General features: G+C 41.6%; 1 protein-coding gene across 1 annotated transcript in view; it reads right to left on the bottom strand.

The window, feature by feature from the left end:
* Positions 1 to 14612, bottom strand: part of cacna1ha (calcium channel, voltage-dependent, T type, alpha 1H subunit a) — a 348995-nt gene that overhangs the window by 107775 nt on the left and 226608 nt on the right. Inside the window, exons 13-16 of the mRNA XM_059979077.1 lie at positions 14471 to 14555; positions 14174 to 14382; positions 4885 to 5334; positions 2397 to 2497 (exon numbers count right to left, since the gene is read on the bottom strand). Of these exons, the coding sequence (XP_059835060.1) occupies positions 2397 to 2497; positions 4885 to 5334; positions 14174 to 14382; positions 14471 to 14555 (845 nt within the window). The remainder of the gene's footprint in view (positions 1 to 2396; positions 2498 to 4884; positions 5335 to 14173; positions 14383 to 14470; positions 14556 to 14612) is intronic.

Consider the following 14612-nt stretch of genomic DNA (forward strand, 5'->3'; position numbering starts at 1 on the left):
CCCACAACCTCAATTAACTCTGACCTAATCATGGGACAATTTACAACAGCCAATTAACCTACCCGGTACGCCTTTGGACTGTGGGAGGAAACCGGAGCACCTCGGGAAAACCCATGCACTCCACGGGGAGGACGTCAGAGACTCCTTACAGAACGGTGCCGGAGTTGAACTCTGAACTCTGAACATCCCGAGCTGTAATAGTGTCGGGCTATGTGTCTCTATGCTACTGTGGCACACCCATATTCAGGAGGAGGTACAAGAGCGGGAAAATGCACACTCGGTGTGTTAGGTACAGTTTCTTCACCCCCACCAGAGGATTTCTGAATGATCCTTGAACCCATGAACACTGCCTCACTATTCCTTTTTCACACTATTTATTTATTTCTGTAACTTACAGCGATTTTTATGTCTCGCCCTGTACGCAGCCACAAAATGAGATTTCATGATAGATGACAGTGATAAAGAACCTGATTTTGATTGTGATATTGAACAATTAGTCAACATCAACCTCTGTTGCTCATGCTTCACCATGAACATTTGCAAAGCATTCTGGGTACACTGCATTCATTTCAAGTTGCCCCCATTATAGGAAAGATGTGGAGGTTATGGAGAGGGTGCAGAACAGGTTTATCAGCTTGTTGCCTGTAGTAGAGGGCCTGTGCTATTAGGACATGTCCTCTACTGCAGGCAACAAGATCAAATATTCATTATGTGCCATATCATATGACATGGGTGATCAAGTTTCTTTCCATGACCATGATTGTCCTTGGTAAATATTTCTACAAAAGTGGTTTGTCATTGCCTTCGTCTGGCCTGTGTCTTCACAAGACAGGTGACCCCAGCCGTTATCAATAATCTTCTGAGATTGTCTGTCTGGTGTCAGTGGTCACATAACTGGGACTTGTGATATGAACCAGCTGCTCACGTGACGCTGATTGGGGGGCTAAACAGGTGCTACAGCTTGCCAAAGGGTGGTCTGCAGGCTAGCAGAGGGAAGAAGCACTTCACAACTCCTTTGGTAGAGATGTATCTCCACACCTCCACCCAAGGATAGAGTTTGTTTTATCTGGAGCATCGGAGGCTGAGGAAGAACAGATAGAAGATTGTAAAATAATGTAAAGCATCGATAGAGGAGACAGCTGGTATTTTGTTCTTGGGGTCAAAGTGTCTATTATTTAATGCGAGGTGGGGTAAGTTCAAAAGCAGATGTGTAGGTTTAACTTCTTTTGATACAGAAAGTGGGAAGTGTCTGGAATGTGCTGTCGAGGAAGGTAGTGCATGCAGACATGATTTAAGCCATTTAAGAGGCTCTTAGGCAATGAATATGCAGAGAATTGGGAGATATGTAGAAGAAGGGATTAGGGACCATTAGCATAATTAGTTTGGCACAACATGATGACTGAAGGGCTTGTTCATGTGCTATACTGATCTATGTTCTATGTTCTAAAGCTATAATCTTATTCTTTTAAAGCTGTTATACAGTTCAGTTCTTTAATAATGGACAAGATTTTCATACTTCTGTCTAATTAAATAATTCAATTCAGAATGATTGGACTAATTTATTATGATTTGCAGCTTGTATTTCACAGCAGCTTCTTAAGGTTGTTATAGCCGGGGGTAGTAGTGAGGATAAGTTCCTACTACCTCTCAGTGCTCCCAATGGCGTGCACCTCAATTAGCCTCTGATGTCCAAGCCCAGCTCTAGGCCTTCACATGTGGCTTAGCTACTAAGCCTGGTGGGACCATTTCTACTGACAGGAGAAGGGGCAAAGGCAGGTTACTGGCACCTTAAAACCAGTCGTTTTGGATAGATGGGGTTCATCAGCCATAGTTGACAGCCTATTTAAGAGAAGGAAGACTCTAATTTCAAACCTCAGCTGCCTTGAAGCTATAACCACTTATGGGAAGGCTTCATGAGTAAACCCCAAGGAAAAATCCAGAGCTGGAGTCCCTAAAGCAGTTCTACGTTGTGTTCAACTCCAACAGGCAATTCCTGCGATTCCACTGGTGCCAAACTGTATCGGTCTCTGCCGTTCTTTTGGATTCATCAGCTGCATGGAGAGGGGGTGCCTACTGCGTGGGCAAAGGCTTCCTCCCCATACCGTACTGCTGGCACACAACATTTATGGTCAACCCTGACCAACAGAGGGCCTGAAAATTTTACACCAGTGTTTTCCGTTCTCTTGTTAATACAACAACAGCAACTTTTATAACTGAAATTTGGAAAGAAGCGCTTAACATTTTTGAATAAATTTATGTAATTTTGCAGGATGTTACATAATGAAACTAAGTTATATTTATATATATATATATATATTTTGTGTGACTGTCTGGTAATAATGCACTTTAAGTCAGAGCAAGGATAAAAGGAGATCTGGAAAGGAAATTCAGAGTACCGGTTTTGGGGAGCGAATAGGTAGAGAGCCCAGTCCTCATGCGTCTTACACCACATCGGTTTGTAAGGCTCCAGGAATCTACGGATTCTAAAACAGTAACTCTGGAAAGGGAAGGAAAAACGCAAATTAGAATCAAAGGGTCATAGAGCATCACAGCTGGGGAACAGGTTCTGAACTGTTATTCTGCCCAGTCCCATTGATCTGCACCTGGACCATACCCCTCCTGTCCACACACTTACCTAAACTTCTCTTCACTGTTGAAATTCAACCCAAATCCACCAATTCCATTGCCACTGCATTCCACCCTCTAAGTGAAGATTTGCCCCCTCATGTTTCCCTTAAGAATTTCATCTTTCACCCTTAACCAATGACCTCTAGTTCTAATCTCATCCAACCTAAGTGGAAAAAACCTGCTTGCATTTACCCAATCTATGCCCCTCATAGTTTTCCCCTCATTCTCCTACACTCCGAGGAATGAAGTCCTAATGTCTTCAATCTTACCCTATAAATCAGGTCCTCAATTCTGGCAACAACCCTCATAAATTTTCTCTGTACTCTTTCAATCTTATTGATTACCTTCCTGCAGAATAAATCAAACGTGTTGTTCCTCTGCTGAATCCACAAATTTGCAGCAAGAGGAACCTCATAGTTGTAGTTGTGAGACTGTTACATTTAACATCCATAGAGGAATAATTATCATAACTAATCAACCAATTCAAATTAACTAGTGCAAGCCACCAACAAAATTTACCATTGCTATTTTGTGGATTGCATTTTAACATCAAATGCTGCGATATTACATTTTGAATTTTGTCAAACTATTAAATATATGACAAAGTGCTACCTAGGGTCGTAGTAGAGGCAGATACATTAAGGACCTTTAAGAAATGTTTAGTAAGGCATGTTTAAGAGACCTTTAAGAGATGCTTAGTGAAGAGAATGGAAGAATATGGACATCGTACAGGCAGAAGAGATTTGTTGGTCATTCGATTACTAACTCAATTGGTTTTGCACAAATGTGTGGGCAAAAGAGCCTGTTCTGTTCTATATTCTATCCATGAGATAGTAGTAATTACTTTTTTATAAAGTAAAATCAGGATTATACTAACATTACTACATTTATACCACATTGAACTGTATGATTTTGTTAAAAGGACACTAAATTATTCAAAATTACCACTAACTTCTTGGAGCAATTTCATATTTATGTTGGATGAACAAAACTGATCAGGACATCTTACCCATTTAATCTGTACCTGTGTTTATGTTTCACTTAAGTTTCCTACCATTTCTCCTGATCTGACGATATCAACAAGACCTTTTATTGACACCAGAGATGCTGCAGATGCAGGAAATTTGAGTAAAACATACAAAATGCTGGAGGAACTCAGCAAGTCAGGCAGACTCTAGGGAGAGGATTACACGATCGACAGTTCAGGCTGAGACCCTTCATCAGGACTGGAAAGGAAGGAGGAAGAAGCCAGAATAAAGTGAGGGAGATGAGCTGGCAGGTGATAGAGGAGAACAGGTGAGGGGGGAGGGGAAAGGTGGGTGGTTGGGGGAGAGGGGGATGATTCGAGAAACTGGAAGGTATAAAGATGGAATGGGCAGAGGGCTGAAGGAGAAGGAATCTGATAGGAGAGACCAGTGGAGGAAAGGGAAGTGATCATGAGGGTGGGGGAGGAGAAAAGAAGGAGTGAGAGAGCCAACAGAATGGGGGAAACAGATAAGGAGGGGGAAAGAGGAGTGTAGTTGCTGGAGGTCAGAAAAATGGATGTACGTTCCACCTGTTATCTTATTCCCTTTTTAAGACATTTTATTCCCGTCTCCCTCACACCATTGTGCAACATTCTAGCAACAAAATGCTGGAACAACTCAGCAGGTCAGACAGTACCTAAGGAGGAGAATAAACAGTCAGCACTTCGGGCTGTGACCTTTCGTCAGGACTGGTGGTGAAATCCTTCAAGTCCTGAAATGTTGAGAAGGGACTGTTCATTCCCCTCCATAGATGCTGCCGGACTTACAAAGTTTCCTGCTGCATTTTGAGTGTGTTGCTCAGGATTTCCAGCATCTGCAAAATCTATGGTGCCCATCATATCATTATTCAGCCTCCCCTTAAATGCGTCTATGTTAATGCAGTCAGCCAATTCCTGTGTGACCAGTTTCACATTTTCACTGGTCTTTAGTGAAAGATCTAACTTCTAAATTCTATATTGGATTTCTCAGCAGCTATATTATATTGATGACCACTTGTTATGTGAAAACACTTCTTCTGCTCTTCCTCTATCAAAATCATTCACCACTGTAAAGACTTTCATCTAATTTAAATGAAGAATCATTTTATATATTGAAAGCTTATGAGTAAATAAGACCCTCAGGCTTCCTTTCTCATAAGCTTTTAGGATATAAAATACCTTATTTAACTCCATGCAGCCTACATAAGTATCTCTGAAAATGTAAAGTATTAATCAGTAGCAAAAAAAATTACGTCATCTATCTCATCTTCATAATCATTTGGGTCTTCTTTGTGGTTATCCACTCGAAGGAAGACCTCGTTTGAAACGTGTAAGGTTTTGCCATTGCAGTCTTGATAGTCACAAGGTGTTATGTTTATAGGGTTCAGTGCAGCAGGATGCCGCATGACTGGTACTTGAAGCAACTCAGGCAGGTCTAAGGACCCTTTGGTGTCCAGGGATTCGCCATGATGTTGCAAGGACCAGCCGCTCAGACTGCCGGCCTTGCTGGACTTTGCATCTTCTGACTCGTCATCTTCTTCGTAGCTTCCGTGCCCTTCGCCTAAAAGGAGCGATTCCCGTTCGCTCGACTGGTTCTTCTTTTTCAGACTGGGCGCCCTGCCGAGGCTGTGCCAGCTTGAACGGCGACTGCCCCAGTTACTGTTGGTGCTCCAAGGGGCACAGGGTGAACTGCGAATGCTGGACTGGAAAACAAAGGTAGAATTGACAACAGAAGAGTGAAAAGGTGAATTATATAATAAAGCACCAACTTTACCATTTTTCTAACTGCTGAATTATTTACTCTCCTCCTGTCCTGAATCTTTCATCCTCCTCACCCAACCATACTCTTTCTGCAGCATAGTTCTATAATTAGAACAGCAGGGAAATCAGTCCTTTGGCCCAACTGGTCCACGCCAACAACGATGCCCATCTAAGCTAGTTCCACTTGCCTGCATTTTTCACACATCCCATAGAGATAGACATCTGCAAAAGATGATACCTCATAAAGGCAGCTTCTATCACTAAGGAACCTCACCACCCAGGACATGCCCTCTTCTCACTACTGCTATGAGAGTGGAGGTACAGGAGCCTAAAGACTCAATGTTTCAGGAACAGCTTCTTCACCTCTGCCATCAGATTTATGAACATACAGCAAAATCATGAATATTACTTTACTCTCTTTTTACACTACTTAATTAATTTTTTGGTACATATTTGTTGTAATTCATAGTGTATTTTATATATCGCACTGTAACACTGCCATAAAACAAAGTTCACAACAAAAGTCAGTGGCAGTAAGCCTAATTCTGATCCTGATAACCCTCTTAACTTTTCTTATACATGCTCTCATCCAAGTGCTTTTTAAATGTTGTAAGTATATATGTGTTGTCTCACATTAATACTTAGTCAACCATATCCCTAACTTATCAGTTTCCTGAGAAAGACATTGAAGTCTCTAGTATTTCACATTTCTACCTTGTTATGATCTTGCATCTTGTCTACGTGCACTGCAGATTTTCTGTAGCTGTTACACTTTATTCTGTATTGTCATTGTTTTACCTTGTTCTACCTCAGTGCACTGTGTAAAGATCTGATCTGTATGAACAGTGTGCAAGGCATCCTTTTCACTGTATCTCGGTACATGTGACAATAATAAACCAATTCCAAATCCAAAAAAAAGACCCAATCCACACTATCCATGCCTCTCATACAGAACTGAGTAAAAGTCTTAGGCACAAAACTAAAGCTAGGGTACTGTATTTGTCAACGTGGCGTGAAGAATGAGTCTGAAAATCTAGAGGGATCAAGTGATGCTGGGAATTGTTGTGGTTTCCAAATCACTAGGTATATTCAAAGCAGAAGTTGATAAGTTCTTGACTAGTAAGGAGGGGTCAGAAAATCATAGGGAGAAGGTGGGAAGATGGGGTTGAGGGGGATAATAACTCAAACATGATGGAATGGTGGAGCAGACGCAATGGGCCAGATGTCCTAATTCTGCTCCTATGTCTTATGGTCTAAGAAGGTAAACTGCAATTGGTCTATTCCTTTGCTTTAATGTTTATTAATTATTTTGAAATGTTCTTAATAGTTTGTTTCTTTGGCTTTAGTCAGTTTTATGGTCATATGCAAGGATCAAAGTTCAAAGTAAACTTTGAGCACAGGTGCAATGAAAAACCTTACATGCAGCAATGTCACAGGTACATTGCATTAAAGGCATAATGTTCACAAGAAAAACATAAATTATACAAGAAAGAGCACAATTCATGCGTAATGAACAAAATCCATTGCATTGCAAAGTGGTGATTGTGTTCGTAATGTCACGAAACTGAAGTAGTGATTAGGATGCCAGTTTCAAGAACCAAATGGTTGAAGGGAAGTAGCTATTCTTGAGCAATATACAAAATGCTGGTGGAATTCAGCAGGTCAGGCAGTGGCTTCGACCCTTCATCGAGGCTGGAAAGGTAAGGGGTGGAAACCCAGAAGAAAAAGATGGGGGGGGGGGAGTGAGAAGAAAGAACACAAGGTGGCTGGTGATTGGTGAGACCAGAGGAGGGGGAAGGTGGGGGGGGGGGGGGGTAGGTGAAGATGCGAAGCTAGGAGGTGAGATGGAAAGCTGACTTTGAATCTGGTGCTGTGGGATTTCAGGCTTCTGTACCTCCTGCCCAATGGTATTTACCAGAAGATGGCATGGCCCAGATGGTAGGGATCTTTGATAATAATTGCTGCCTTCTTTATCTACACGTGGTTGTAGATATATTTTTATTGAAGAAAAGAGATTTGGGATCATTAAAAAGCCATCTTGCTTTGACAGACAGCTAAAACTTCAGATAGTGCATTGAAGGACCTGGCTTTAATCAGGATTTCCAGTGCATTGGGGATTATCCTGACCTGCTGACATATCATTTGAGCTTTTGCACCTACATTCAGCTTCACCACATTGCAGCATCTGGCCAGCATGATTGGCGGACCAAATGTAAGTAAACTCAGTGGCCTGTCCACCAGTTCACCTGCCCATTAATGCAAATTTGCATCAAGAATATACCATAGTGCCATATAGAATATTTCAAAATGGTTGAGATTTGTGGAAATTCAAAGAATGATTTTCTGAGCACAATAAATGCTCAGACGCTGGAAATCCAAAGGAACACACAGCATAAGACACAGGAGCAGAATTAGGCCATTAGGCCATTCTCTACTCTGAACCATCGAGTCTGCTCCGCCATTCCATCATGGCCGACCCCGGATCCCACTCAACCCTATACACCTGCCATCTCACCATATCCTTTGATGTCCTGACCAATCAGGAAATGATCAACTTCCACCTTAACTATACCTATGGGCTTGGCCATAGGTACAATCTCGGACTAAAAAAATTCCTTCTTACCTCTGCTCCAAAAGGTCACCCCTCAGTTTTGAGTCTGTGCCCTCTTTTTCTGGATACCCCCACCATAGGAAACCTCCTCTCCACATCTACTCTATCTAGTCCTTTCAACATTCGGTAGGTTTCAGTGAGATCCTCACATCCAAAGCTGCCAACGCTCCTCATATGTTAACCCCTTCATTCCCAGAATCATCCTTGTGAACCTGCTCTGGACTCTCTCCAATGACAACACATTCTTTCTGGTATATGGGGCCCAAAACTCATGACAATTTTCCAAGTGCGGCCTGACTACTGTCTAACAAAGGCTCAGCATTATCTCCTTGCTCACCAAATGGTGGAGAAACTCAGCAGGTGATGCAATCCTGAAGCAGGTCTTGGCCCAAAACGTTGACTGTTTAAAGATATTCTGAGAAAGTGCTACATTTTAGGATTTCACTAAGTGTTGAGAATCAGCTATAGGAAAGGATGAGCAACATTTTATATTCCATCTGGGTAGCCTCCAATCTTACGCCATGAGTATCAATTTCTCCTTTCGTTAAACAAATTTCCCCGTCCCCCTTCCTCTATTCTCCACTCTGACCTTTTACTTCTTCTCACCTGCCTATTACTTTCCCCAGGGTCCCTTCCTCCTTCCCTTTCTCCTACGTTCCACTCTTCTTTCCTATGAAATTCCTTCGTCTCCAGCCCTTGACCTTCCCCACCCATCTGCTTCACCTATCACTTTCTAGCTATCTTCTTTCTCTTCCTCCCATCTCACTATTTTATTCTGACATCTTCCCCTTTCCTTCTCAGTCCTGAAGAAGGGTCTTGTCCTGAAATATTGACTATCTATCCATTTCCACAGATGCTGTTTTCCTCTGGCGCTTTGTGTTGTTAGTTCTTTCTGAAAGTGTACCTTTGGTAAGGAACCAATAAATATCCATCTCTGAGGAAATTCTTCAAGAATCAACTGGTCAGAGAACATGTGCCTCCTGCTGACTATTTATTACCCATAATCACCACCAGCAGCATTGAATAACAACAAAATGAGGTGTTGTAGAGATCTTATATCCAATACATAGGTCAGTTTTAGTTGTATTCAACGGCTTTTGCTCTCAATCCCTTTTTACGTGAGTTAGCATATCATTATGAAAGATCACATCCTTACTATTAGAGATGCCTTTGGAGAATTGCTGCATACCTCATGCAAAAAAACTTAGTGCAAGAGTTGGCAAAGTGTTTAAAAGTGTGGCGAGGGAATAGGATATTTTAGATTCTTATCGTGTGATGAGGCAGGGTTAATTAGTAATCATAATGAAGAATTATCAGGGGAAGTAGGATCATTAAATGATGAATTTATATTAAGTTTTACACTACTGTAAGTTAAGTACAAATCTACTGTTATTAAACTTAACTAGCTAATTGTATACATTCAGTGACCACTTTGTTAAGTATGTCTGTATGCCTGCTCATTAATGCAAATATCGCACCAGCCAATCATGTGGCAGCAACTTAATGCATAAACACATACAGACATAGCCAAGAGGTTCAGTTGTTGCTTGGAACAAACATTTGAATGGGGAAGAAATATGATCTAAGAGATTTTGACCATGGAATGATTGTTGGTGCCAGACGGGGTGGTTTGAGTATCTCAGAAACTATTGATCTTCTGGGGTTTTCATGCACCACAATCTCTAGTGTTTACAGAGATTGTAAACAATCTCTGTAAACAAAAACAAAAAAAACAATTCAGTGAGTATCCAGTTGCTGAGACCATTAACTGTGCCTCTCTTCCACTCATTTGAGATATTTATCAGAAGTGTTGGGTACGCAGGGCCCTTAGCATTGTCAATGACCCCTCCTAACTGTACCATAATCTCTTTGACCCCACCCCGCTCTTTACCATCAGGCAGGAGGCACTGTAGCATTAGGACAAGGACTGTTAGAATGGGAAACAGCTTCTTCCCCCAGCGTGTGAGACTACCGAACTCCCTGCTGCCATCCAGTTCTCCTGACTTATGAAGTGCCCCTGGCATTATACTGTTTAATTTATGACTTGTGTCTTAAATTTGCCTTAAGCTAAATGTCAATCTTATGCTATATATTTTATTATTTGTTAATTTTTTTGTGGTAATATGACTTACCTATTGAGTTATATGTATTGTGTTGTGCACCTTGATCCAGAGTAAAGCTCTTTCATTTGTCGATATACACGTGTACAGTTTAATGAACATAAGCTTGAACATAAAGTTGCAAGTTTTCCAGCATTTTCCTTCAATATAATTTCTCTGGTGCACGAGAATTCTTGAGACCAATTAGTGCATTTCCAATTAACTTATTACAAGTGAAGTGTTATAAGGCATTACTTAGAGGTACAATATAGCACTAAATAACAGAATGGTTTATTCTGGTTTTCATTGATGATATCACTGGTAATTTTGGCTCAGAGGTGTCATTTAGCTTTACACTGACAGAAAGCAGCTGAGAAAACAATTATCTTTGTATCCATGCTAAACAACCGTACTTGCAAAGGAATTACTTCAACTTCAATACACTGTCGAGTTTCGTACCACCTTCCAGTCATTAACTGAAAATGCATCAGCGCTCTTTGTTTGATAAAAACTCTAAGATGAAGAGATATATCGTATGCACGAAACTGCTATAATTTATCCAGCTTGCACACTAAGGAGTTATACACTCAATAGCCACTGTATTAAGTCCACCTATGCACCATCTTGTTAATCCAGATATCTAATCAGCCAATCATGTGGCAGCAACTCAAAACATAAAAGCATGCAGACGTAGTCAGGAGGTTCAGTTGTCATTCAGACCAAATATCAGAATGGGGAAGAAGTGTGATATAAGTGACTTTGACTGTGGAATGGTTTTTGGTGCCAGATGGGGTGGTTTGAGTATCTCAGAAACTGCTGATCTCCTGGGATTTTCTCGCACAACCATCTCCAAAGCAGAAGTTCGCAACCTTTTTGTTGCCATGGACCAATACCATTAAGCAAGGGGTCTGTGGACCCCAGGTTGGGAACTTCTGCCTGAGAGTTTACAGAGAATGGTGTGAAAAGATAAAAAGAAAAATTCACTGAGCAGCAGTTCTGTGGGCGAAAACACCTTGTTAATGAGAGAGGTCAGAGGAAAATGGTCAGGCTGTTTCATGCTGACAGGAAGGCGACAGTAACGCAAACAATCATGCATTACAGCAGTGGTGTGCAGAAGGACATCTCTGAATGCACACATATCGAACCTGGAAGTGGATAGGGTAGAGCAGCACAGCACCATGAACATACACTCAGAGGCCAGTTAACTAAGTCAAGGAGGTACCCAGTAAAGTAGCTGCTGAGTGTAGGTTATACATCTTTGTTCTGGATAAAATTAATTGGAAGGACTACTTCCTTTGGCATAGGGATCTATAGTTAATGGGCACAGACTTACAGTCATTGTTAGAAAGGCTAGAAGGGAAGTGAGGAGAACATTTTCATTGGAAGGTGAGAAACATAATGAAGAAATTGTAGAGCATAGGGTTTTAGTGAGTTGAAGCACAACTGGTAATGGTAGAGCGATTACCTTGATGGACGAACAAGGGACAAGTGTGAGCATCTTCAAATTCCTGGGTGTCAGCGTCTCTGAAGATCTACCCTGGGCCCAACATATTGATGCAATTACAAAGAAGGCACATGCCAGCTGCTATATTCCATGAGGAGTTTGAGGAGATTTAGTGTGTCATCAAAGACGTTTGCAAATTTTTACAGATCTGCAGTGGAAAACATTCTACCTGGTTGCATGGAGGTACCAACGCACAGGATTAGAACTAGCTGCAAAGGTTTGTAAACTCAGCCAGCTCCACCATGGGTATGACCTTCCTCACCATGGACATTAGCCTCCCCACCAATGAGGACATCTGTATAGGTGATAACTCAAGAAACAGCAGCCATCATTAAGGACCCTCACAATCCAGCACATGCCCTCTTCTCTTTGCTACCATCAGGGGGAAGGTACAGGAGCCTGAAGACGCACAGTCAATGTTTTAGGAACAGCTTCTTCCCCTCTGGCATCATATTTCCATGACCTCATGAACATTACCTCACTTTGTGCTCTCTTTCTGCAATATTAATTTTGAACTTTCTCATTGTCACTTCTCACAATCTTTTATGTTTTACACTGTACTGCTGCCACGAAACAACAAATTTCACAACTTCTGTCAGTGATAATAAACTGGATTCCGAGTTCGGCAGAGACCCACAGTGACAGGTGTCTAGATATATGCACTCAGAACAAACTACTTGTCTTTCAAGTGAAGATTTAATGCCAAATGACGAAGAGATAATTGTAAATTAATCAGAAACAACTTGCTTTTACCAAGAATCGCAACTATAAGGTAGTCACATCTATTAGAATAATAGTTGTAATTCATAGTCGATTAGATGTGCACATGATTTTACAGATCATTAAACACAATTCCGACATGACCAATATGCAAAAATTATTGACTCTCAGTAAATCGTTGCCTGCTTCTTTAAGTCTCCAGCTCACACCAAGTTTGATCTCTCAGTCCTCAGCCTCCTACACTGTTCCAGCATTCCTGGTATCATCCTTTGGTACCTCAATAATTACTCTACGTCTACACCTCCAGAATGACCTCCTGAATCCTTCCTTGCCCTTTTCCATCCTCTTTGAATCGCAAAGCAAAATCCATTTCTCACTGAATCTTTCCAGCTTTCTACTCTATCACAGAGCTTCCTCCATGTCCAAAAGACCATAAGACATGGGAGCAGGCCATTCAGCCCATCAAGTCTGTTCTGCCATTCTGTCATGGCTGATTCTCTCAATCCCCATTCTCCTGCCTTCTCCCCATAACCTTTGATACAGGTAGAGCTCTATTTTAAGTGGGGTTTTGGAAGATGGGGGAATCTAGACTCTAATCAGTAACCTATTGACCTCTGCTTTAAATACACCCAATGACTTGGCATCCACAGCCAACTGTGGCAATGAATTCCATAGATTCACCATCCTCATGCTAAATAAATTCCTACGCTTCTCTTTGTTCTAAAGGGACATGAGAGTGGTTGTGAGAATGTGGAATGAGCTCCCAGCATAAGTGGTGCATGTGAGCTTGATTTCAAGAGAAGTTAAGATAGGTACATGGATGGTAGGAATATGGAGGTAGGTCCTGGTGCAGATCGGTGGGAGTAGGCAGCTTAAATGGTTTCAGTATTGACTGGATGGGCCGAAGGGCCTGTTTCTGCGCTGTACTTCTCTATGACTCCATAACTCAATGATATCCTTGTATTCTGAGGCTGTGCCCTCTAGTCCTAGGCTGTGCCATCTCAACAATCACCAGATCATTTATTCTTTAGTATCATTGGAATAAATATTTGCCAGAGAGAATAATTTGGTCCTTATTTGACATCTACCAGAGAGTGCGGATTTCCTCCATCTGCCAAAACCTCTCTTAAAATAGAGCTCTACCTCGGTCCAGCTCCACTGAAAGTCCATTGACATGAAATATCATCTCCACTAATTGTGTGGATGAGCAGATCTACCTCAGTTTTACCCTATCGAGGACATCATGTTGCCACAACACTCTCTGCTCCTTAATGAGCTTCTTGTGTCTCCTTCCCAGTTCAGATGAAGGGCCTTCAACCTGAACACTAACACTGATTCTCTTCCAGAGTAACACACACAAAATGCTGGAGGAACTCAGCAGGTCAGGCAGCATCTATGCAGAGGAACAAAGAGCCAATGTTTCAAGCCAAGACCTTTCATCAGGACTTCATCAGAGTGTGTATATCTCTGGACTTGCAGCATCTGCAGAATCTCTCGTGTTTCTGTTTCTCTTCCCACTGATGCTGCCTGACCTTTTTGAGTATTTCCAGCAATTTTCTGTTTTTATTGCGGATTTCCAGCATCCGCAGGTTTTTGACTTTCTAGCTCCACAATTGTTGCCTGACAGAAACGTTTATTTCATTTCAGGTTTTGTTAATATGGTTAATGTTAAAATTATTTTTTATTCTGGGTGTGCCAGAAAAACTTTCCCCATTATTTTGATCTCTTATACAGCAAAAGACTCTCTGCATGACACAGAAATGTCAAAATTCTTCCTGCTCAATGCTGCTATGTTTTCAGACAAAATAAAATGTCAAGCCCCAGAGATTTCTGTCCACGCAGCTTACCAAAGACCTCTGGTCATAATTCGAAGGATCAATAGATGCGCTGCTCCCCCTTCTGGACTCTGCGTAGGTGTGAACTGAGTCCATGTAAGGTGAACTCTTCGGTGTAGGCATCGGAGTTGCGGCAGTTCGCAGAATAATCGGTGGTGGTACACTGCCTCGCGAATCCAGGTGTCCATTTGATGTCATGACAACTGAATACATTTTTAACTCTGTGGAAGGTAGAAGGGGTACTTACACAAAGACAGAAATCATGAATGGCAAGTTTCTCCATACCTGATCAATAACAACCATTCTCACCAGAAGGATCTTTGTATCGTTCACCCTCATCGTCAAAATTCGTTGAAGTTTTTTCTTCATCTGATTCTGACCTGTTGGCATCCCCCTGGAATATTAATTTATTATATAATGTTAACCCCAACAACGAGACAGCTTAAAATAG

The sequence above is a fragment of the Hypanus sabinus genome, chromosome 9 (genome assembly GCF_030144855.1).
Source record: "Hypanus sabinus isolate sHypSab1 chromosome 9, sHypSab1.hap1, whole genome shotgun sequence".
NCBI lineage: Eukaryota > Metazoa > Chordata > Chondrichthyes > Myliobatiformes > Dasyatidae > Hypanus > Hypanus sabinus.